Here is a 25,446-nt window from a genome sequence, read left to right as displayed (position 1 = left end):
AAAATGAGGCTAATATACTGAACAAAAAAGATAAAATTCCAAGATGTTCTTCTACTTATTTTAGAAAAATAATGAACAAGTTTGAAATAAAACTCAATAAGAGACAAAAAAAAAAAAAAAAAAGCACAAGTACTCTTTGGGTTAATGGTTGAAGTTGTTGAACTCTCCATCTAAAATGCTAGAGCTGATGTGATATTAAAGAGTTTCAACGACGCATCCTCCTTTGTTTTTGGGAAAGACATTATCATCCCTTTAACATCCTTCGAGTTCTGCATTGTTCTTGGTTTGTTGTATGAGGTCTCAACCGGTAAATCAAGACCTCATAATGAAGTCAAATTTTTTATCATGTTATTTTGAAGAGAAGCATATCAAAGCCGTGAGGAAGATACTTTCTGAAAATCTCTTATTATTAGCTGAATCAGATGGTGTTTAGATGTGTTGGCGTTTTGGATAATTTTATCTAGTACTTTTTTTCAAATTTAGCTTGACGAACTTATGTTGATATTTTCATATTTAGCTTGACTAATTAATGTTCATTTGTATATTTACAGTTAATGCTCTAATAGTGCAATTTTCTTCTTTGCAATTGGGAGATTAGTATCTTTTCATGTTTTCTGTTTGTTAAAACTCTAAGTGTTCAGTATTGGCACCAAACACAAGGTATTTTCAACTTAATTATTGCCACAAATAGGCGAATTCCAGCATAAACACGACACAATTCTAGCGGAGAGTCTATGCTCCTCCAGGAGTCATGCTCCCCATCTCCTTTTTATTGACATGTGTCCTACTATATTATTTTTTAACTTTCTCTTTCTAGTTTTGTATTTTTTTTTTAGAACGGTTTTGTTTTGCTTTAACCATGATTCATTGGTTATTTTATGTTTCTGATTTTTCTTTGTTCTTTCTTTTTAATTGCTTTGATAAGTTTTGAGCTTTAGGTTCTTTCTTATTTTCTAATTTTTTATTTTGGAAAATATTTCTTATTTTTTTATTTTACTATCTATTTATTATTTGACTTTTTTCCTACCGTATAGAATCGAAAAATTCAATTTTGAGTTATTCAATTAAAATTTTAAGACTTTATATGATAAAATTAAATATTATAAAAAATTTATATTTACTAAAATTAATTTGAACTCCCTATAATGCACAAAAAACTACATCAGGATACTAAAAAAACGATGTAAATGATATTAAAATTCAAACATGATACAATCATCATAAAAACAATATATATTTTCCAACCAATAGACGAGTAGCATTATGTTTTCATTGCAATATTTGAGCAAAAACATATTTAAGCAATGTCATTCAAAATCTTCAAAAGATGTCTAGAACTTTGAGGTCGTCAATTATCCTGTAAAAAAATACACCCAATTTATAATAGTTAAAGACTTTATGCTTTATATAATAGTAGTATCCATATACATTTAAAACAAGGTACAAACCTGTAGAATGTTATGACATAAATATTGCATCAGATTTGGAGTCAATCCACTTAAGTTGTTATGTAATCCATATTCATGCTCCTTTTTAAGTATTATGTGAGTAATATCAATGTATTTAATTATATAATCAAACAACATATATATTTTTCACTTACCATATGGATTACCGAATTTAATGTTGGACAAGATAATTGAAATGGCAAATGAAGAGGAGGCATTTCTTGAGCTCCATTTTGAGAAGAATACGATGGATGAGTGTTTGCTCCTCCAAGTGAAGGTCCATCTCTTGCATGATGAATCTTTTCAACTCTACCCATCATATTTTTAGTTGTTCTTTCTATATATAAAGAAAAAGTATCATTTAAAATATTTACACAATAACAAAATCAAGTAAACAATCAATATAACTAAAATGTTAAATTTGGATATAAATATTACCTTTCCTTTTCTTCCCTTTGGAAACCCAATGGTTTCCCATACTAGAGTTATTTATTCCCTTTGATCTAACAAAAGCAGGATCACGGACGACTGTTTGATTTCTTTGACGATCATCTTCACCAACATTTTCATCATTGACTTTCAAGTTCTCAAGCATGACATTCAACTCTGTCGAAAGACTTTGAAGCCCTCTTCTAATCAATTTTTTCGCATCAACATGAACCGTACTTTTTTTGATAAGATCGTAACAAAGTCTCATCATTTGATTTCTGTACACAACATCCGACTCATGCTCGCTTTCCATACCAAATTTTCACCACATTGTACTCTATTTCGAATTGTTTTCATCCATCGCATCTTTACGTATTTCTCCGGTATCTCATGCACATTCATAAATTTTAGAACAATCAAAATATGTCTACACAACACTCCAACAGTCTCAAAATAATGACAAGTGCATTTGATTTCGTTAGTTTCAACATCTAGTGTGACGTTTCGAATCCTAGTTGATTGTCCAAGTGATCTTATAGCAAACTCAAGTGGATTGCCCATGAAAGAAGGCAGACTATCAAACTCAATGTCTAAAGAATTCACCAATTCTTTTTCAAATATTTTGTAGACTTCAAGTGTGTAAACAGATGCGGCATGCCGTAGCAATGGCTGTTTTTTCACCAAAATTGCAGGAAATTTATGTCGACACTTGTAGTAGTCTTCTTCACTCTTTTTTATCCGCCACCGTTTTTGAATTTCTTGCAATCTCTTTACAAATTCAAAAAGAGTACCAGCTTTCTTTCCACCATCATTCAAAATAGAGTTTGTGCATTCACTTCTAGAGGTAGCCTTAAGTCCAGCACAAAATCTATCATTACTGGATGATGTTGACCATTTACGTCGTATTTTGTACATTCCCCTTAGCCACGAATGGTTTTCAAGAGCAAAATCATGAATCATTTTTGTCCACACTCCCTCAAATCTTCTTCAGAATCACAAGATTGCATACACTTCATAAACATACCCTTAAATGCTTGATTGGTATCCAACAGTCTCAAAATAATGACAAGTGCATTTGATTTCATTAGTTTCAACATCTAGTGTGACGTTTCGAATCCTAGTTGATTGTCCAAGTGATCTTATAGCAAACTCAAGTGGATTGCCCATGAAAGAAGGCAGACTATCAAACTCAATGTCTAAAGAATTCATCAATTCTTTTTCAAATATTTTGTAGACTTCAAGTGTGTAAAGAGATGCGGCATGCCGTAGGAATGGCTGATTTTTCACCAAAATTGCAGGAAATTTATGTCGACACTTGTAGTCTTCTTCACTCTCTTTTATCCGCCACCGTTTTTGAATTTCTTGCAATCTCTTTACAAATTCAAAAAGAGTACAAGCTTTCTTTCCACCATCTTTCAAAATAGAGTTTGTGCATTCACTTCTAGAGGTAGCCTTAAGTCCAGCACAAAATCTATCATTACTGGATGATGTTGACCATTTACGTCGTATTTTGTACATTCCCCTTAGCCACGAATGGTTTTCAAGAGCAAAATCATGAATCATTTTTGTCCACACTCCCTCAAATCTTCTTCAGAATCACAAGATTGCATACACTTCATAAACATACCCTTAAATGCTTGATTGGTATCCAACAGTCTCAAAATAATGACAAGTGCATTTGATTTCATTAGTTTCAACATCTAGTGTGACGTTTCGAATCCTAGTTGATTGTCCAAGTGATCTTATAGCAAACTCAAGTGGATTGCCCATGAAAGAAGGCAGACTATCAAACTCAATGTCTAAAGAATTCACCAATTCTTTTTCAAATATTTTGTAGACTTCAAGTGTGTAAAGAGATGTGGCATGCCGTAGGAATGGCTGATTTTTCACCAAAATTGCAGGAAATTTATGTCGACACTTGTAGTCTTCTTCACTCTCTTTTATCCGCCATCGTTTTTGAATTTCTTGCAATCTCTTTACAAATTCAAAAAGAGTACAAGCTTTCTTTCCACCATCTTTCAAAATAGAGTTTGTGCATTCACTTCTAGAGGTAGCCTTAAGTCCAGCACAAAATCTATCATTACTGGATGATGTTGACCATTTACGTCGTATTTTGTACATTCCCCTTAGCCACGAATGGTTTTCAAGAGCAAAATCATGAATCATTTTTGTCCACACTCCCTCAAATCTTCTTCAGAATCACAAGATTGCATACACTTCATAAACATACCCTTAAATGCTTGATTGGTATCCAACAGTCTCAAAATAATGACAAGTGCATTTGATTTCATTAGTTTCAACATCTAGTGTGACGTTTCGAATCCTAGTTGATTGTCCAAGTGATCTTATAGCAAACTCAAGTGGATTGCCCATGAAAGAAGGCAGACTATCAAACTCAATGTCTAAAGAATTCACCAATTCTTTTTCAAATATTTTGTAGACTTCAAGTGTGTAAAGAGATGCGGCATGCCGTAGGAATGGCTGATTTTTCACCAAAATTGCAGGAAATTTATGTCGACACTTGTAGTCTTCTTTACTCTCTTTTATCCGCCACCGTTTTTGAATTTCTTGCAATCTCTTTACAAATTCAAAAAGAGTAAAAGCTTTCTTTCCACCATCTTTCAAAATATAGTTTGTGCATTCACTTCTAGAGGTAGCCGTAAGTCCAGCACAAAATCTATCATTACTGAATGATGTTGACCATTTACGTCGTATTTTGTACATTCCCCTTAGCCACGAATGGTTTTCAAGAGCAAAATCATGAATCATTTTTGTCCACACTCCCTCAAATCTTCTTCAGAATCACAAGATTGCATACACTTCATAAACATACCCTTAAATGCTTGATTGGTATTCAAATGACCCAGATGCGAAGGAGCAATTTTTGAAATGTGTCATTGGCAAAGACGATGTTGTGACGAAGGAAACACCGATTCAATAGCATTCATCATAGCTTGACACTGATCCGTAAAAATTGTTTCTGGTTGTTTTCCTCCCATAGATTCAAGAAATGATTTAAACAACCACTAAAATGAAGTCTCTGTTCATCAGACATGAAAGCTAAACCCAAACATCACATTATCCATATGATGGTTTATGCCAACAAAAGGAGCGCATATTAAATTATACTTGTTAGTCCGATAAGTTGTATCAAAAGAAAGCAAACATCACATTATCCATATGATGGTTTATGCCAACAAAAGGAGCGCATATTAAATTATACTTGTTAGTCCGATAAGTTGTATCAAAAGAAAGCACATCGCCAAAGTATTCATAATCAATTCTAGATCGACTATCTCTGAAGAAAAAATTAGACAGACGACCATTTTCATCCATTTGGACATCCCAATAAAATAAATCTTCATCATTTGATTTAGTTTTAAAATACTATATCAATTCGAAAGCATCACCATTTTCAACCCTCGAGTGTCCCTTCGTCACAATTCAGATAATTGTAGGCATCTTTTCGAATGAAACCTAAATTCTCCACCCCGTGTGACTCTTTTTCCATATACGACAATGCACTAGAAGGTTTTATCCCGGCCTCTGACATTACTCTTAAAGTTTCACTTTGAGCATATGAAACCTTACGAGCCGATCGCAGCAAATATCTTTGACTTTCATCAACCATTTCATGATTATGTTCAATCTCAAAAATGGTTACTTCAATTTTCATTTTTTTCCCTCCGAATTCTAAGACTCGCCTTACAATTGGTTCTTGTTTCTAAATTTTGATACACAGGTCTATTATTATTTGCACTCCACTTTTCATCCTTTATTCCTTGGGATGAGCATTCAAATTCTTTCATGTAAAGATCTTTACAACCACTGAAATAAGCTTCTTTTCCCCTCCGAGCACTAAAACATTTCGTGTGTGCATACTCACAATATAATAAATATGCATCGTCAATACTTTTAATAGTTTGACCAACATCTAACCTTTTCTCAAATTCTTCTATTGTAGAATCAAGTTTTTTCTCAACATTCAGTGTCTCAAATCTTTCAGCTTTGTCACCTCCATCAATGCAATTAACATCATTTTCATCATTTGACATCCAATCTATACAAAAAATAGAGATAAAAAGTATCAAAATAAAACATCCACCCGCACAATATAAGTCAAATAATAAATAAATAAATAAATAAATCTAGAAGTCATATTCTGAATCCAAAAATGTTAAGCACCCGACAATGTGTCAAAAATTTTGTTAAATCATGAAATTACTCTTAATATTCACACATAGTATCGAACCTGCACAAATAAAAATGCTAAAACTTAATGATGTTAAATATCATGACTCCACAATATTAGAGCCAAAAGAATCAAATCATTTAAAAAATAATAATTATTCAGATTTTATATATATTTTTATAAGGAATATATAATGAGTTTTAAAAAAGTCAAAAGCCAAATCTTCCCTTCTGCATATTCCTAGATAAAAAAGCTAGATATTTCAATATAATGCACGCGGTCTTTCCATATTGAGTTATTTTGGAATCTCATTTTTTTATTTTTCATTATGTTAATATTTCGTTCATATGCATGAATGGAGATAGTAATATATAAAGGAAAGTAACATCTGTGTTAGAAATAATGAAATAAATGACAGTTAATGCATTAAAAGAACACTACAAAAAGTATACCTTCCATTACAAAATTACAGATGCAGCTGCGGTCGAGAAGGCGGGAAGAGGATGCTCGGTCGAGAAGCGGGAGAAAATGCTCATTAATTAATCTAATTTAGTGTTATGAAGAATCACGCCTATTTTCTCTTGCCTTTACTTAACTATGGTTGGACATTGAAAACATAAAAGAAGAACTATGATTAAAGCAATAAAAAAATAAGAGAAAGAAATTTTAAAAAATAATACAATAGGACACGTGTCAATCAAAGAAGATGGGGTGTATGACTCCCGGAGGAGCATAGACTCACCTCAATTCTAGGATGAGTATGAGTATGAGTTAGGAAACAATTTCTTACTATATTTTTATCTACCAAACACAAGATACTTTCAACACAATTATTGGCAAGATAAATCATCATCGTCTTGACCAAAGAAAAATTAAATGTCTTGTCAATAAGTAAAGTTTAGGAAAACTACTGCTTATCAAGTTTTTTATCTACTAAACACAAGATACTAGCAGCTAAATTTTTGACATAAAATAGATCAATTTCGGCACAAAATAAAACAATTGCTATATAACATGTATGTGATTTGGTACATAACATGAGAATATGGGCATGAATTCCGAGGGAAATCACCATTGTCTTGAACCAAACTTATATGTCATATCAATTAATAAAGTTTAGGGAAATTACTTCTTATCATGTATTTTATCTATTAAACACGAGCAACTAAATTATTAGCATAAAATAAGTTAATTTCGATACAAATGAAAACAATTGGAGTATATTTTGTTGGCAATTTGATACATAACATGTGAATACGAGCATAAATTCCGAGGGAAACCACCATCATCTTGACCCAAGTTGTGTATAACAACGAGTAAGGTTTAGGATAACTACTTCTTATCGTGTGTTTTATTTACTGAACGCAAGATACTAAAAGTAAATTCTTAACATAAGAGAAATCAACGACAATAAAAAAAGTAAGTTGGTTGGCACATTGCGACAAATCAAAAAAATAATAATAAATTCAACTAAGAAAAACAGCGACAAATTAAATCGACGATAAACTACATCAAGAAACCAAAAGCAAATCACATATAAACATGGAAATGTGAAGAGAACCCAACACAACTAGAAGAATAAATAATACAAATTGAAAAACTACCATTAATCAACAAAGAACAACAAAAAATATAAAAATACAGCACAAACCACAGAAAAATGGAGAAATCGAACAAAAATATAGTAACTTGGAGAAAAAAACTCACTTCGTCTCATGTTCTGCTTCGGCTCTTGTTCTTTAGCCGTGGGTTTTCTCAAGTTGGTTCTCAAGTTAAGAAAAGAGTGTGGGATATTCCGAAAAAAGAAAGAAAAAAGCGTGGGTGTTCAATGAAAGAGGAGAAATGAGTTCAGAAAATAATAATTAGGAAAAAGTGTAAGTCTCATCTGAGACCGTCTCACGGATCTCAATCTGTGAGACGAGTCAACCATACCCATATTCACAATAAAAAGTAATACTCTTAGCATAAAAAATAATACTTTTTCATGGATTACCCAAATAAAGATTCGTCTCACAAAATATGACTCGTGTAGATCGTCTCACACAAATTTTTGCTTAGGAAAAATGGGGGAGGAGAGAGGAAAGAGTGCAGACGCACGAGAAATGATTGGTTAATTAAATGGGCAAAGATGTAAATTGTCTATCAGGGAGTGGAAAATAAATTTCAGAGTGTCAGGATTGCAAAAGAAGGTTAGTTCGATTATGGGTGTGTGGGCAGTGCCCACACCCCATATAAGTGGTTGAGATTCCATATCATGGGGAAAAAAAAAATTAAAAAAAAATAAAACTGGGCCAGAAAAAATTCTGGCCCTTAGATATACTCGTGCAGACAGTGCCTGCAGAGGTAGGATGAAATAATCCGCAAAAGAACTGGACACCAAATCAAGTTTCCGGTTGGGGATTTTTGTCAATTTGTCCTAAATTTTTTCCCAATAAATCTTATCTTCCACGTAGACAAACATAATCTAAATAATTACTTTTTAATCAGAATTAAGAAAAACACATTTTTACATTATTACAGACACACACACAAAATATATATATTTTGTCAATTCGGATGGGTTGGGTGGGTTGAGTCAGATTGAACAATAATACTATTAAAAAATTGATCAATATGAACCCGAACCAACTCGAAAATTCTCAACCCGAATCAACCCGATCAACCCGATTTTGAATTTGTTTTTAAAAAAATTTTAAAAAAATTAAATAAAATTTAAAAAATAATAATGTTTTAATTTAAACACATAATAACAAAATCTCCATCATGTATGATTTAAATTTGAAAGTTTAATTGTAAAAAAATAAAATATATTTATTAAATCAAATAAACAATTGTTTAAAAAATAAAAAAAATTCAAAATAAATATTAAATTATGAAAATTTATGATATAAATATACAATAAATATTTTTTCAGACATACAATATATAAAAATGTATGTAATATTTATTAATCATATTTTTTTAAAAAAAATTAAAATTATCAGGTCAACTCGGGTTGACCCGAACCTAACCTAACCCGGTCATTTTTTCGGGTCATTTATCGGGTCCAGCCCGATCTGACCCGAACCCGAAAACTCCAAACCCAAACTTGATTTTTTCGAGTTGAACCGTGTCGAATTAGTGAGTCGTGTATGATTTTGACATCCCTATACCCGATGTCCATAATTTTGGGAGATCAACGTTTTTTCCTGGTTTGCTCCATATATCGATATTAGATGTCGGTTACTTCACCAAAGCGAAGATAAACTTGAAAAATAATATTAAAAAGAGTGATGGTCCATAGCTGAAATCAAACTCGTCTCCCCTCATGAACCTTGTAAACTTTCAGAAATTACAACTGCCGGAATTAGCTATACATCTATTTCCCGACACTGAAACTTCAAAGCACCAAATTACCACACCCGCAATCACCAAAGATCTAGAAATTAAAAAAAATTACCTCTCTAGCTGTTAATGAAGGGGTACTTGGATTCAACATAACTTTCTGTATCCCATAGAAATGATCCAAATGTAACAGCCTCCAGAATCAGCAATGTCAGTCCAGAAAATGTTAGAGAAACAACTTCGTCATTCGATGCATCAAGGGTACCACTTTGTGTAACCGTAATATCAGGCCTTCCAAACAACGCCTGTGTTTGCTTTTCAATCAAAGATAGTGCTTCTTTAGATCTTATGGTTGCGTACCGCTGAAGTGTTTCTGCATCCAAATACATCACATAGGATCTCAATTTGTATGTTTTTTCTTCAGTGCCAGAATCTACAATGCGTTCCCCATCACCATCATCAGGATAGATGGTTAATAACGAATCGGGATCAAAGAGTTGCTTCTCTGATGCGCTCTGTTCTGATTTTACCGTATCTGCACCAAAACCTTCAGGAAGGGTGTTCATAGATTGCTCAAGTTGGTAACGTTCGTCGACTCTTCTTAGAAAATACCCATACATAATTGAAGCAGCATAAAGCTTGCCAAGCTTTATTTTACTGATCTGTACTATTGTATCTACAGAATCTATAACACGCTCCCCAAGAACAAGAGACAGGTGGCTAATTATCATCTCAAATGCCTCTCGAGAGTGCACAGATTCCAGCTTTTCTTCTTGATCTGGCCAAATATCCACTCTTCCAGCAGGATATGAAGTAGTTATTTTGGGGTTCATTGAAATATCATTCTCCACAAATCTTTTCACGATTAAGCAGTAGACGATATCTTCCAGTGTTTTCCTCCTATCTTTCTCCTTTACTTCAGCAATTCTCCTAAAATTAATAAAGATTGTACTCAAACTCATACTAAAAGCAATGATGGTTACAAATATGACACGTGAATCCTTTACATTATCTTTTTCCACAACTTCTGAATGGAAAGCTAGAAAAGATACACAGGCCTCAAGAATTATTATCATTTTACATAATGTTGATAGTGTCACACAAGGTCCAATTCAAAGCTCAATGTTATTCATCTGAAACAACCGAGAGGTGTTAAGTGAAAGAAGTTTATTTGTATAATACAGGAAATTTCAGGAGTGTTGGGCTTTCTACCATATACTTCCTTGACATAAATTCCTGCTTGATATCTAGCAGTTTATCTTTTCTCATTCCCATCTCAAACATCCCTCAATTGTTTTCAGTTAAATCTAGTTACTAGTTAGCAGGCCATATATACACGTTAACTTGGCAAACCCTACACATGCATGATGAAGGGTGGAACATCATGAAAAGTGTTACAGATACTTCTACATTGAGAAACTATAATATAACAAGTTCAAAATAAACCTGAAAATCTTCCCCAGAAAGACTATCTGAACTTCATTTTTTGAAGCTTAGTAGGAGCCACACATCGTTTGCATTTTATGTACGAAACATTAAACTTATCAATGAACTTCATTTGTTCCCAGAAAGACTATCTGAACTTCAAATTAAATGGATGTTCACCCTCAGTTTGATAACGCAAGCAAGATTAAATATCAAGATTGGCCAATGGGAGTTTCATCAACAAAAGCAGGCTGGCTATCAATGAGTACGTAAGCTAAGAACGGTAACACAGGATTTTACTAGTCAGCTTTTTGCAGGAAATTGACAATTGAAAGTGCGGTTAGGGAGTTGTAGTAAAAATGTAATTATCACAAAATACACCTTTTTCTTTCTACTGTTTTCAACTAATAACTTCTCTGTACGAAACATTAAACTTATCTTTTCGATAAGTAACTCTTCAAACTCCCTTAAACCTGTCAATTCAGGATGCTGATATCTACATCCTTACATGTATAGATGTAAGACCAGATACACGAGATGTGCAGGCCTAAAAGGTTAAAGGCCAGTGTGTACATGGTCTAAGTGCATCCATTTGATTGTTGAATAAATAGAAGCATAATCATAACATTGGCAACAAAACCCGACTTTACTGAATAATATTTATGATCAAGCATGTGGCAGGCTATACGGTCAAACAATGGAAATACTATCATTTTGTTAAGCATCAGGATTGACACAACAGAAGTATAGAGAAGTAACAGATACTTGTTAAGGAGATCTTGTGATGATGATGTAATCATCTCTCTTTGTGCATCCCTTTGACTCTGGAGGTTCTCAAGCTGCTGATCAACAGTTACCAGAAGAAGATGTGGATGTGTTTGTAGAATTTGGGTCAAAAGCTGGCCTATAGGGGACTCGAGCTGAAGAGGAGCCACTGGAATCAAATCACCTCCTGAATTTTCAGAGGTTCTCACCATGAACCTTCTAGTTCTGAACTTCTCTGACTGAAACTCTAGCTTGGGGCCAGAAAAAGGGCAGGGGCAGTTCTACCAACAAATCATATTTTAGACTGGAACTTTGGAATCATGCAAATAATACAAGAATCACCGTGGAATTTAACAGAATTTAAGGGGCTTTTTTTTGTTATAAAGCTACCATTTTTGCAAGCAATTTCATTGTTCATGCCATATATCATGCATCTATTTCAGTGAAATATGGTGACACACTTGGCTTCTGTTTTATGAAAAAACATATTTCAATTGTCCATACCAGGTACTCATTGTCATCCCGTAATTCTATTCTCCACTCTTCAAGTCATTAAAAAGAAAAAAAAATGCGGCACCACTTTTCACAATTCAATATCCAGTTCAAACATTGTGCACGAGTTTTTCCAAATCCAGAAAGTAATTCTTTCACTAGGATTTACAGAAAATTCAATTTCGCCATGCTTCTGCATCAGGTGCAAAGAAAATCGTCCCCCTGCCTTAAATCGTCAGAATAACATGAGAAGATATGGTAACTCCATATAAATAATCTCCTCAGCTACTGAATATCCCACCAAAATAGAAGACAAGGCAAAAGTACACCAACGAACGAGATATCGAGTCGATAGGGAATGGACTATGGACATTTGGCAAAGAAATATAGAAAGCTTACTCTGGAGGACGAAAGTAAAGATTTGGCGTCGAACGAGGACCTGCAATGCTTGAAATCCGGAGACCTACATCCACAGGCCGGCGGGAGAACCGCCGATACTTCTGATATTACGGCGGCGAATTGCATCTTCTTTGTCTCCCAAACCGCAATTTGCTAAGCAGATATTTTATGGCCTTTTTCATTTTTATTTACTTTTTTTTATACACCGTCTAACTAAACTTAAAACAATATTAAAAGTACAACAAAAATATTAAAATTTTTACAACGGTTGAAAAATATATTTAAAATGTGTGTATTGAATATTTGAATGTTGAAAATAAGAGTTGTAAATATTGAATATTTGAATGTTGAAAATAAGAGTTGTAAATATTGAAAATTAGTGTGTGATGATGTAGGTAATGATGTATTTTATTTTTGCATTATTTGTAAAGATTTCCTATAAATAGATCTCTCATTTGTGAAGAAAATCACAATTGAGTAGAGAGAAAAATATTATAAAGTGTGTAGTTTGGTAAATTTTGAGATTTTTACTTTTTACCATAAATTTTTACTTTTTCACAACACGTTATCAGCACGAAGCTCTAAAAGTCCTACATACTTTTCCAAGCTCCAAACAGAAGAAAAAGGTAACAAAAGTAATTATATTTATTTTACTGTTATTTATTTATTGTGTATTTATTTAATATACAATATAATGTTATTATTAGAAATAATAAAAATAAAATTTTCATAAACTTGTTATAAATCCTAGGAGGATGTTAAGACAACATCCCACACTCCCGGTAAGGGATACGACAAGTATAAAAGCCTATAAGGTTTTTAAACAAAATAAATTATGACATTCATTATAATATTATGATATTATATACATAATTATTTAAACATGTCTAATATTATATATATCATATTATTACCATAAAATTATACAAATACATACCTTTATTTTTTTGTACACCAATGGTCATAAATGGTAAAAAAACGGCTAGTTTTTGCCCTATAAATATGATCTCACAAACACATTCAATCACTCCAACTTTCTCTTCTTCTCTAAAAATTATTCATCATCAAATTTTTCGAAGAAAAAAGAAGATGGCTTTGTCAAGGATATTTTTAATTATTTTGGTTATCATACTCACGAGTCTTGTATTTATCGGAGAATATCCTCCTCGTGCGTTTTCTTTATTTTTACAAATACTTGTACTTGTTGTTTATCCGTTACTTTGTATTGCAATATTTATTAACTAATAAAATGCATCGTAATTTTTTTAGTACCACCATGTCAAATTTAACAAAGCTCGAATTTGTTGCGCTCGACATCACGGGAAAGAATTATATGCCATGGACTCTAGATGTAGAAATGCATCTTGAGTCATTGGGTCTAAGCGAGACCATTAAAGAAAATGGCATATGCACGTCACAAGAAAAGGCAAGAGCCATGATATTTTTGCGTCGACATCTCGACGATGGATTGAAATGTGAATATCTGACTGAAAAAAATCCCATGGCTTTGTGGAAAGGATTAAAAGAAAGATTCGAACATATAAGAGAAGTTATACTTCCGACCGCCCGGGATGAATGGAATACATTGAGATTCCAAGACTTTAAAAAAGTCAGTGATTACAATTCGGCGATGTAAAGAATAATCTCGCAATTAAAATTTTGTGGACATGAGGTCACAGAATCTGAGATGCTTGAAAAAACATTTTCCACGTTTCATGCATCAAATATTACTCTACAGCAACAATATAGAGTACGTGGATTCGCGAGATATTCTGAACTCATCGCCTATATTCTTGTGGCGGAAAAAAACAACGAGCTATTAATGAGAAATCATCAGTCCCGACCCACTGGATCAACAGCATTTCCAGAAGTAAATGCTGTAGATAAAAATGAATTTAAACCTGGAAACCAAAATCAATTTCAAAGACAAGGTTTTGGTCGAGGTCGTGGACGTGGACGTGGACGTGGAATTGGTCGTGTTCGTGGACGCGGCCGTCGTTTTAAAAATAATAGAGATAGTTATTTTTATAACTCATCTCAAAAGAGCGTCTCAAACCATCCACTAAAAAGGCATCATGAAAAAACAAGTGTTAATGAGAATCACTCAAAAAGATATGAAAGTTCTTGTTACAGATGTGGTACTCCAGGACATTGGTCCAAAGTTTGTCGAGCCCCTGAGCACCTTTGTAAACTTTATAAAGAATCATTAAAGGGGAAAGAAAAAGAGACCAACTTCACTGAACGCAGTGACCGTTTGAGTGATTCAACTCATTTTGATGCTGGTGATTTTATGAATGATTTCTCTGGAAATGATCAATATGTTGGTGGGATAGAAATGAACAATATTGATGCTGCAGATTTTCTCAACGATTTCTCTGAAAATGAACAATATAATGGTAGAATATAAATGTACAATAATTTATTTTTCATGTATTCATAGAATAATATTTTATTGTATAATTATGATATGTGTTATATTTAAATATATATTGCCAATAATTTATTTCATTGCATATTTTTTTGAAGTTCAAATATGGAAAATGCTATGAGCAAAGCTGAAGTTTGCATACCCGATAGTGGTACAACGCACACTATCCTCCGAGATAAAAGATATTTCTTGGAACTAAAACCAACAAAAACAACGGTGAATACAATATCAGGTCATGTAGACTTGATTAAAGGATGTGGTAAAACACAATTTTTGTTACCTAATGGTACAAAATTTTTGATCAATGATGCTTTATATTCACCACAATCTAAAAGAAATTTGTTTAGTTTTAATGATATATATTCCCATGGGTATGATACTCAAACAATGAATGAAGGGAATGAGAAATATATGTGTCTTATCACATATAAATCAGGAAAGAAATATGTGATTGAAAAACTACCAATGCTCCCTACTGGATTGCATTATACACATATAAGTCTCATTGAATCAAACATGGTAGTTGATAATTCTTCGATATTAACCAATTGGCATGATCGATTGGGACATCCTGGTTCAACAATGATGCGAAGAATTATAGAAAATACACATGGTCATCCACTGAAAGACCAGAAGATCTTTCAGAATAATAAGTTTCAATGTAAAGCATGTTCTCTTGGAAAACTTATTATAAGACCATCACCAGTCAAAATCCAAACTGAATCACCAATGTTTCTTGAACGTATTCAGGGTGATATTTGTGGACCAATCCATCCACCATGTGGACCATTCAGATACTTTATGGTATTGATTGATGCCTCCAGCAGATGGTCACATGTATGTTTATTGTCAACTCGAAATGTTGCATTTGCAAGATTACTTGCTCAAATAATAAAATTGAGGAATCAGTTTCCCGATTATACAATCAAGAAAATTAGACTTGATAATGCTGGTGAATTTACTTCCCAGACTTTCAATGATTATTGTATGTCTATGGGAATCATTGTTGAGCATCATGTTACTCATGTACATATACAGAATGGATTGGCTGAATCATTGATTAAACGTCTGCAAATGATTGCTAGACCAATGATTATGAAAACAAAGCTCCCTATTTCTATATGGGGACATGCAATTTTACATGCTGCTTCATTAATTCGCATCAGACCAAGTGCATATCATAAATACTCCCCATTACTAGGGGTGGGCAACGGCCGGTTCGGTCCGGTTTTACACTACAATGGTTCGATTTTTCGGTTTTCGGTTTTGAATATCTCTAGTCCAAAACCGACCCATTTTATTACGATTCGGTTCGGTTTTTTTGTAGTTCGGTTCGGTTTATACGGTCGGTTATATACGGTTAGCTAAAATTTGTTACGAAATAAAATTATACGTCACTTTATGTCTTTAAAATCTAAATCATAGTATTTTTCAAACATTTAATTTGTGGGACTTAATTTTTTATATAAAAAATTAAAGAAATATATACATAAAAGAAAAGAAAACATCGACTGGTGAGTGGTGAGAAAGAAGAAAAAACAATCGGATTGAAAATTGAGAGTTAATGATACTAAGTTCTAAAATCTTAATAGGATCATTATACATAAAAAGTCTTATACTAAACAATAATATGACCCATTATACATAAAAATCATATACTTAACAATAATATGACCGGTTCGGTTTTTCGGTTTTTTCGGGGATGAAAACCAAAAACCGAATCGAAAAACCGAATTTCATAAATTTTAAAATCATAACCGACCGAAAAACCGATAAAACCGAACTATTTAAACCGAATTATTCGGTTCGGTCGGTTTTTTCGGTTTTTCGGGTTTTATGCCCACCCCTACCCATTACAGCTTGCATTTGGTAAAGAACCGGACATTTCTCATCTGAGAATTTTTGGATGTATGGTGTATGTGCCTATTGCACCACCACAACGAAAGAAAATGGGACCTCAAAGAAATGTTGGAATTTATATCGGTTATGATAGTCCATCAATCATTCGATATCTTGAACCTCAGACAGGCGACGTGTTCACAGCACGTTTTGCTGATTGTCATTTTAATGAGGAAATCTTCCCAATGTTAGGGGGAGAACAGAAACATACCGAAAAGGAAATTACATGGTATGTATCATCATTGTTACATCTGGATCCAAGAACAAAACAATGTGAAAAAGATGTACAACAAATTGTACACTTGCAAAGAATAGCAAATCAAATACCAGATGCATTTGAAGACACAAAGGGGGTAACTAAATCATATATACATGCTGCAAATGCCCCTGCTCGAATTGAAATTCCAAAGAAACAAATGGAAGATACTCATGATGTCATTAAACGCCTGAAGCGTGGAAGGCCAGTCGGTTCCAAGGATAAAAATCCTCGAAAAAGAAAATTCATAGAGAAACACGATGATCACAAAATAAAGAATGATGTTTCTGAAAAAAACACATGATGATCATAAAATAGAGAATGGTGTTCCTGAAGAAACACATGATGATGAAAATGTTCTGTCAGAACCACAAACTGACGAGAATCATGAAATCTCTATCAATTACATTAATACTGGAAAAATATGGAACCGAAAAGATATAGATAATATTGATGATATATTTTCTTATAATGTGGCAATCGACATCATAAATGATAACGGAGATCATGAACCAAAATCTTTTGGTGAATGTAAAAATCGGCAGGATTGGATAAAATGGAAAGATGTCATCCAAGTTGAATTAGATTCGCTAAATAAACGTAATGTTTTTGGACCTATAGTCCTTACACCTGAAGGTGTAAAACCTGTTGGATACAAATGGGTTTTTATTCGAAAGCGAAATGAGAAAAATGAAATAGTAAGATATAAAGCTTGACTTGTTGCACAAGGTTTTTCTCAAAGGCCTGGAATTGATTATGAAGAAACGTATTCTCCTGTGATGGATGCAATTACGTTTCGGTATTTGATTAGCTTGGTGGTATCTGAAAATTTAGAAATGCGTCTTATGGATGTTGTTACAGCTTACATATATGGATCACTTGATAGTAATATATATATGAAAATCCCTGAAAGATTTAAGATGTCTGAAGCACAAAGTTCAAAACCCAGGGAATGTTATTCTGTGAAATTACAAAGATCATTATATGGGTTAAAGCAATCAGGTCGAATGTGGTATAATCGACTAAGTGATCACTTGATGAAAAAGGGATATGTAAATAATTCAATATGCCCTTGTGTTTTCATTAAGAAAACAACATCCGGATGCGTAATTATTGCTGTATATGTTGATGATTTAAACATCATTGGAACGAATAAGGAAATTCAAGAAGTTGTGTCATACTTGAAGAAAGAATTTGAAATGAAGGATCTTGGAAAAACCAAGTATTGTGTGGGTTTACAAATTGAACAAAAAGAATATGGAATGTTTGTTCACCAGACAAATTATACAGAAAAGATCCTTAAACGTTTTAATATGGATAAAGCAAATCCTTTAAGTACTCCAATGGTTGTTAGATCATAAAAAATAGAAAAAGATCCATTCCGTCTATGTGAAGATGATGAAGATATTCTTGGTCCAGAAGTACCATAACTAAGTGTCATTGGTGCCCTTATGTACCTTACAAATTGTACAAGGCCTGATATATATTTTGCCGTAAATTTGTTGGCAAGATTTAGCACATATCCAACAAAGAGACACTGGAACGGAATTAAACATATATTCCGTTATCTACGAGGAACGACAGACTTGGGACTTTTGTATTCAAAAGATGCTAATCCAAGTATAATTGGTTATGCTGATGCTGGATACTTATCTGATCCACACAAGGCACGTTCCCAAACTGGATATGTTTTTACTCGTGGAGGCACTGCAATTTCTTGGCGTTCACAGAAACAAACGCTCGTAACAACTTCATCAAATCATGCCGAGATTATTGCCCTACATGAAGCAAGTCGTGAATGTGCGTGGTTAAAATCAATGACCCAACATATCCAAATCTGTGGCGCCCCAAACCTCGCCACGTAATCATGCAACATGTGACGTCATATGCATAAAATTTTTCTTTTCGACGACGTAATAATATAATGCATATACGACAAAATAGTGCAAGCACCACACTATCTACGTCAGTATAGCAGAAACAGTATAATAAATACACATATACAACTCAAATAAGACAATAAGCTATATTGTCTCTATCTACTATCAACTACAGGACTGTTTGACTAGACACACCTAGTCCTTCACCACTATCATGTCTCACGCATAGTCCTGTAACCTGCCCAACAGAAACAGCCCCCAAAGGGTGAGCATATACAACAATAATCATCGTAATACATAACAGTTATATTAACAACAACATAAGATATAACTGAAATGATAACAGAAATACCCTCTTTGCCGTTTCTGGACAATCAGCCATCAACAACCTCAACAACACACACTGCAACAATAACATCGACGATACGTCGCACCCCAACTCCGGCGACAGCAATATCGTCGAACGAACAACAACATCGACGATACGTCGCACCCCAACACCGGCGACAGCAATATCGTCGAACGAACAACAACATCGACGATACGTCGCACCCCAACACCGGCGACAGCAATATCGTCGAACGAATAACAACATCAACGATACGTCGCACCCCAACACCGGCGACAGCAATATCGTTGAACGAACAACATCAACGTGACAACATCAACGAGAAGTCTCCCAACAACGATAGTCAACAATATCAACAATAATAAACAACAACAAATATAATATCAAATCACCCGATTCCGGTGATTTATCATCGTTCAACACAATAGTATTCATCAATACTAAACAATAACAACATATGCTCGTACGTCAACACGTACCTGATAATCGAGTATATATACAATCTGGCTATTTCTTTGATCATGAGGCTTGTGATGTATCTAAATAATTCAACAATAATTATCAGATCATTGTCACCGTATCAACACAGTTATAACAGCCTCAATATATAACATCAAATAGCCCAACAACAATTAATTCAACAAAATATAATACTCGATTATAAATTATTATCGCTCAACAATTTAATATTCTGGTGTATTTCATTTACAATATTACAATCAAATACACCCTAATTAATTAACTTCAAATAATAGGCTATTTTACAACATCCGTCAAATTACGAAAACTTTATGTCAACGTGTAGCCTATACTTCGTAGACTCCAAATATATAATCAGAATTACTAATAACTGACAAACAACTCTCCAATCTCAGCCCAACGATTGAAAATCCATAATTATAACAAATTAGGAATAATTCAAAACAACAACACAATAATCTTCTCTACTTCGTTAAGATCATACACTATTCAACAATCTTCAATTTCAGTATGATTTAACAATTTATCGGATTTATTCCAGAAATCGACGAATTTCAATCATCACCAAAACTACAAAATTTATACCTCAAATCGAAGACCTCGTGTCAACGATCCCAGAAATGAAGTCGGTTCGTCGATTGGATGAACCGATAAGTCGCACGATCGAAAAGAAAATCAAAATATTATTTCCTCATCTTCTCTCGATTTTCTCACTGTGGAAAATGTCTTCTGCCCAAATGTTGAAACTCACGTTCGTGACTTTCAGATTTATCCATTTTTTTTTGTTTTGTTTTTTTTTAAAATATTATATTATATTAATAAAATAAAATAATATAATATAATATATAATATTTAACATTTTAACACCGATACATCCTTTTGGACCAGTCAAACGATCAAATTTTCCAAAACTCAAAACATGAAACTTCTATATCTTTGAGTTTTCTACGTCATATCCAAATTTCAAATCATTTGGACTTCATATGACCAAGATATGTCATATTTTTCTCTTTAAAAATCATTAATTATTTAGTAATCTCACACTACTAAATCAACAACTTGTGATATTACTTCAGGCATTACATTTCTACCCCCCTTAAATGAATTTCGACCCCGAAATTAAGTAAAAGCAACAATAACATGCGTAAATAAAGATACGTCATACCATCAAAATAAGTAGGGGTAGAACTCCCTCATATGCCGCTCTGTCTCCCAAGTGGCCTCTTCGACACCTCTATGTTCCCACTGAACTTTCACCATCGGTGTAAGCTTACTACGAAGCTTCCGTTCAGATCGATCCAAAATACAAACTGGTCTCTCAACATAAGACACATCAGGATCTAACTGAACATCAGAAATATCCAACATATGTGAAGGATCCGGCTCGTACTTTCGCAACATCGACACATGAAACACATCATGAATACCAGATAAAGATGGAGGTAGAGCCAATCGGTAAGCCAAAGTGCCTATCTGCTGCAATATCTCATACGGGCAAACATATCTCGATGCCAACTTTCCTTTCATACCAAATCGCACTGTGCCACGAAAAGGAGAAACTTTCAAAAATACTCGATCGCCTTGCTGAAACTCTAAGGGTCTTCGTCTTTTATTGGCATAAGCGGCATGTCTATCTTGAGCTGCTTTCAATCGCTGTTGTATCAACTTTACTTTCTGTTCCATCTCATAAATCATATCAGGACCGGTAACTGCAGCTCGATCAACATCATCCCAGTATAACGGAGATTTACAACGTCTCCCATACAATGCCTCAAATGGAGCCATCTGAATACTACTCTGATAACTATTGTTATACACAAACTCTACCAATGGAATAGATGACTGCCAAGCAGATTTAAAATCCATAACATAAGCACGCAACATATCCTCAAGCGTCTGAATAGTACGCTCAGTCTGACCATCTGTCTGAGGATGATAAGACGTACTCAATCTCAACTCTGTCCCCATCGCAGTCTGCAATCCTTCCCAAAAATGAGAAGTAATTCGAGGATCTCTATCAGAAATAATAGACACTGGAATCCCATGCAATCGTACAATCTCTCGTATATACAACTGTGCCATCGTCAAGTACGTACTACTCATGCTATAGGGTATAAAATGTGCAACTTTCGTCAATCGATCAACAATCACCCAAATAGCATCAATAGTTCCAGTGCTTCTCGGCAAATGAGTCACAAAATCCATCGATATGTGCTCTCATTTCCAAGTCGGTACTTCTAAACTCCTCAATTCACCTCCTGGCCTTCTCCTCTCAGCTTTGATCTGTTGACAATTGAGGCATCGACGTACAAAATCAATCACATCCCGTTTCATTCCCTTCCACCAAAACTGAGAGCGTAGATCCTTATACATCTTCTTGCCACCAGGGTGGATAGAATATCGACTACAATGTGCATGCCGCAACAGGCCCTGGCGCAACTCAGATATATATCAGGAACTACCCATCTATCATTCATCCTCAAACTGCCATCATCAGCCACTCTAAAACGAGTATCTTGTTTCTGAGAAACTAACTCCTTCCATTGCTGAACTCTCTCGTCTGTCATCTGTGCATCACGAATACAACCATATATATCAGGTTCAGCTAATAAGGTAGATACCTGGATAGGAGTCGTCGAGATATCAAAATCATATCCCAAAGAACAACAAGACATCATCATAGATGATAAACGACTGACATCCTCTGCAGTACAACTCACTTTACGACTCAATGCATCAGCTGTAAGATTGGCTCGACCAGAATGATATTCAATCTCACAATCATAATCTTTCAACAGATCTAACCATCGTCTCTGTCTCATATTCAACTCTGTCTGAGTAAACAGAAATCTCAAGCTCTTATGATCAGTATAAATTGTAAACGAGGTACCATATAAATAGTGTCGCCATATCTTCAAGGCAAAGATAATGGCTGCTAACTCCAAGTCATGCACGGGATACCTTGTTTCGTGTGGTTTCAGCTGTCTCGAGGCATATGCCACAACATGTCGATCCTGCATCAAAACACATCCCAAACCATGTAATGATGCATCAGTATAAACAACAAACCTCTCGTTTTCTGTAGGGATTGATAACACCGGTGCAGTCGTCAGTCGGTGCTTCAATTCCTGAAAAATCCTCTCACATTCTTCAGACCACTGAAATCGCACACCTTTCTGAGTCAACTGTGTCAAAGGTCTAGCAATCTTTGAAAATCCCTCGATAAATCGACGATAATAACCTGCTAAACCCAAGAAACTACGAATCTCTGGTACAAATGTAGGTGCAGACCACTGTAACACGGCTTCGACCTTCGTTGGATCAACAGAAATCCCATCTCTCGATATAACATGACCCAAGAAGACCACTCGATCCAACCAAAACTCACATTTACTGAGTTTGGCATACAAGTGTTTATCTCGCAGCACCTGTGACACCTATTCATCAAACTCATGAACACAACTGGAGCATTCGTCAACCCAAACGGCATAACCAAAAACTCATAATGCCCATATCTGGTCCTGAATGCTGTCTTCTGAATATCTTCCTCTCTAACTCGTATTTGATGATACCCTGATCTCAAATCAATCTTCGAATACACTGAGGTTCCCTGTAACTGATCAAACAAATCATCAATACGAGGGAGGGGATATTTATTCTTAATCATTACCTTATTCAACTGTCGATAGTCAATACAAAGCCGCATCGTTCCATCTTTCTTTCTTACAAATAGGACTGGTGCACCCCAAGGCGATACACTAGGGCGAATGTATCCCTTGTCCAACAAGTCATGCAACTGGGCTTTCAACTCTCTCAACTCTGCTGGTGCCATTCTGTAAGGAGCACGAGAAATAGGAGAAGTACCTGGCATCAACTCAATCCCAAACTCCACCTCACGAGCTGGTGGGAAGCCTGGAATCTCATCAGGAAATACATCAGCAAACTCAGCAACTATAGGTATCTCCTCTATTCCCACCTCCTTCTTTTTCTTTGTCACATCTACAACATAAATAAGATAACCCTCGTGTCCATGCTCCAATAACCGAGACATCCGGATGACAGATACCAATGGAACACGGGGACGAGAACCCTTCCCATAGAATGTCCAACGCTCTTTCTCATCTATATAAAATATACCACTCGCTGATAACAATCAACTGTCGCACAATATCTCCTCAGCACATTAATTCCCACAATACAATCAAAATCAGTCATCTCTAGAATAATCATATCAGATCTCAGCTCATAGCCCATATAAGAAATAATACCATCTGATATCATAGATACAACTGATATATCAACTCCAGAAGGTGTCGAAACAGAAAGAGGTATAGACAATGGAGACGAGCGCATATGATGCTCAACCAAAAACTTCTTCGATATAAATGTATGCGAGGCACCAGTATCAATAAGGATATAAGCAGGATAAGAACACAAATAACACTTACCCGCTATCATCTCCTCTCGTGCCTCCTCTGCCTGCTCCCGGGTCAAAGCATACACCTGTGCCTGAGGCGGACCAGCTCCCTGCATACGGGGCTGTCCTCCAGAAGGTCGCGGTGTAGACTGCTGATGTTGTCGTCCTCCTCTCCCTGAGGATCTACCTCTAGCACTCCTAGGCTCTCGCTGTCCCTCACGACTAGGACACTGTCTCGCCAGATGACCAACACCGCCACACTCAAAACAAGTGATCTCGGTCTGTGTACACTCTCTGATCAGATGAGGTCCCCCACAATGATAACATCTCACTGCTCTGGACTCTCCTCTCTGCCCCTGAACAGACTGAGAACTGCCCCCACGACTCTCAACACGTCGTGAATCAAATCGACGCTTCCCAGATGATGCTGAAGAAGAAGATGAACCCTTCTGATATTTAAAAGACTGTCCCTGAGGTCGCAATGACTCCCTAGTCGGCTCTGATAATCTTCCCTGAGTCCCATACTCCTGCATAACCAACTCAGCCATCTCAGCCCTCGTCACTGCATCCTCAAATGATACCGGGTTGTTTGACTGAACACGATCAAACAACTCTAACTTCAACCCTTTCAAGAATTGTCTCATCTTAGCATGAACATTCGTAGCAACATGTGGCACATATTTCAATAATGCAGAATACCGAGACTCATACTCAGCAACAGACATATTGCCCTGTCTCAAATCCTCGAATTCTCTCTCTTTCTTTTGTCTGACTGCTATAGAAAAATATTTATCAAGAAAACGAGATCGAAATATATCCCAATCAACAGTACGGCCCTGAGCTCTCAATCCGGCCTCAGTCGTCTGCCACCACAATAGTACATTTCTCGAAAGCTGAAATGTAGCCAATCGTAACCAAGCAGACCTAGCACACGGAGCAGTCACAAATATCTGCTATATCCTCTCAATCCACTCCTCGGCTCGCTCACCAGTCTCAGAACTATCAAATCTCGGTGGAAGATAACTGCTGAACTGTGCCAAAGTCAACTCACCAGGTAATAAAGGCTGATCTACAGGTGCCTGTCCCATAGGAGGAGGTGGCAATGGATTCATCTGTCCAAACCCACTGTCAATCTCTTCCGTTTCCTCGCGTGGATGTACCTGTTCTCTAGCTGCCATCACTGGAAATCAAATTGTTAATCATAACATTTAACAATTACAATCCAGTAACCATCATCACACCTTTCGCACGAAAGCACACGCA

General features: G+C 35.1%; 3 protein-coding genes and 1 long non-coding RNA gene across 5 annotated transcripts; all 4 read right to left on the bottom strand.

Annotated features, from left to right (window-relative positions):
• Positions 1 to 1,179: 1,179 nt before the first annotated feature.
• Positions 1,180 to 7,898, bottom strand: LOC140812603 (uncharacterized). 2 transcript variants are annotated; one of them, XR_012113701.1, is made up of 4 exons: positions 7,777 to 7,898; positions 1,887 to 5,937; positions 1,604 to 1,785; positions 1,180 to 1,357 (listed from the first exon to the last, which is right to left on the bottom strand). XR_012113701.1 is itself a non-coding variant. In XM_073170912.1 (4 exons), the coding sequence occupies exons 2-4, from the start codon at positions 2,188 to 2,190 to the stop codon at positions 1,349 to 1,351; spliced, it is 495 nt and encodes a 164-aa protein (XP_073027013.1). In that variant the 5' UTR covers positions 2,191 to 5,937; positions 6,522 to 6,786; the 3' UTR covers positions 1,180 to 1,348. The 2 variants fall into 2 exon arrangements, 1 of the variants encoding a protein (XP_073027013.1); XM_073170912.1 differs by lacking the exon at positions 7,777 to 7,898 and adding an exon at positions 6,522 to 6,786.
• Positions 7,899 to 9,311: 1,413 nt separating this feature from the next.
• On the bottom strand, positions 9,312 to 12,674 carry LOC140811658 (UV-B-induced protein At3g17800, chloroplastic). Its single transcript, XM_073169688.1, has 3 exons — positions 12,475 to 12,674; positions 11,584 to 11,864; positions 9,312 to 10,323 (listed from the first exon to the last, which is right to left on the bottom strand). Exons 1-3 carry the CDS (start codon positions 12,598 to 12,600, stop codon positions 9,513 to 9,515), a joined length of 1,218 nt encoding a protein of 405 aa, XP_073025789.1. The 5' UTR covers positions 12,601 to 12,674; the 3' UTR covers positions 9,312 to 9,512.
• Positions 12,675 to 19,014: 6,340 nt separating this feature from the next.
• LOC140813181 (uncharacterized) lies at positions 19,015 to 20,489 on the bottom strand. The gene is made up of 3 exons (XR_012113848.1): positions 20,352 to 20,489; positions 19,766 to 19,825; positions 19,015 to 19,175 (listed from the first exon to the last, which is right to left on the bottom strand). It is a non-coding gene; the product is annotated as an uncharacterized lncRNA (long non-coding RNA).
• A 444-nt stretch (positions 20,490 to 20,933) lies between these two features.
• LOC140811262 (uncharacterized) lies at positions 20,934 to 25,361 on the bottom strand. The gene is made up of 8 exons (XM_073169129.1): positions 25,172 to 25,361; positions 24,035 to 24,955; positions 23,494 to 23,888; positions 23,008 to 23,077; positions 22,836 to 22,894; positions 22,487 to 22,780; positions 22,229 to 22,387; positions 20,934 to 21,608 (listed from the first exon to the last, which is right to left on the bottom strand). Exons 1-8 carry the CDS (start codon positions 25,359 to 25,361, stop codon positions 20,934 to 20,936), a joined length of 2,763 nt encoding a protein of 920 aa, XP_073025230.1.
• Between the last annotated feature and the right edge of the window lie 85 nt (positions 25,362 to 25,446).

This window comes from Primulina eburnea, chromosome 14 (genome assembly GCF_022965805.1).
Source record: "Primulina eburnea isolate SZY01 chromosome 14, ASM2296580v1, whole genome shotgun sequence".
NCBI classification, from domain to species: Eukaryota; Viridiplantae; Streptophyta; class Magnoliopsida; order Lamiales; family Gesneriaceae; genus Primulina; species Primulina eburnea.
This window is presented reverse-complemented; position numbering and strand designations above follow the sequence as displayed.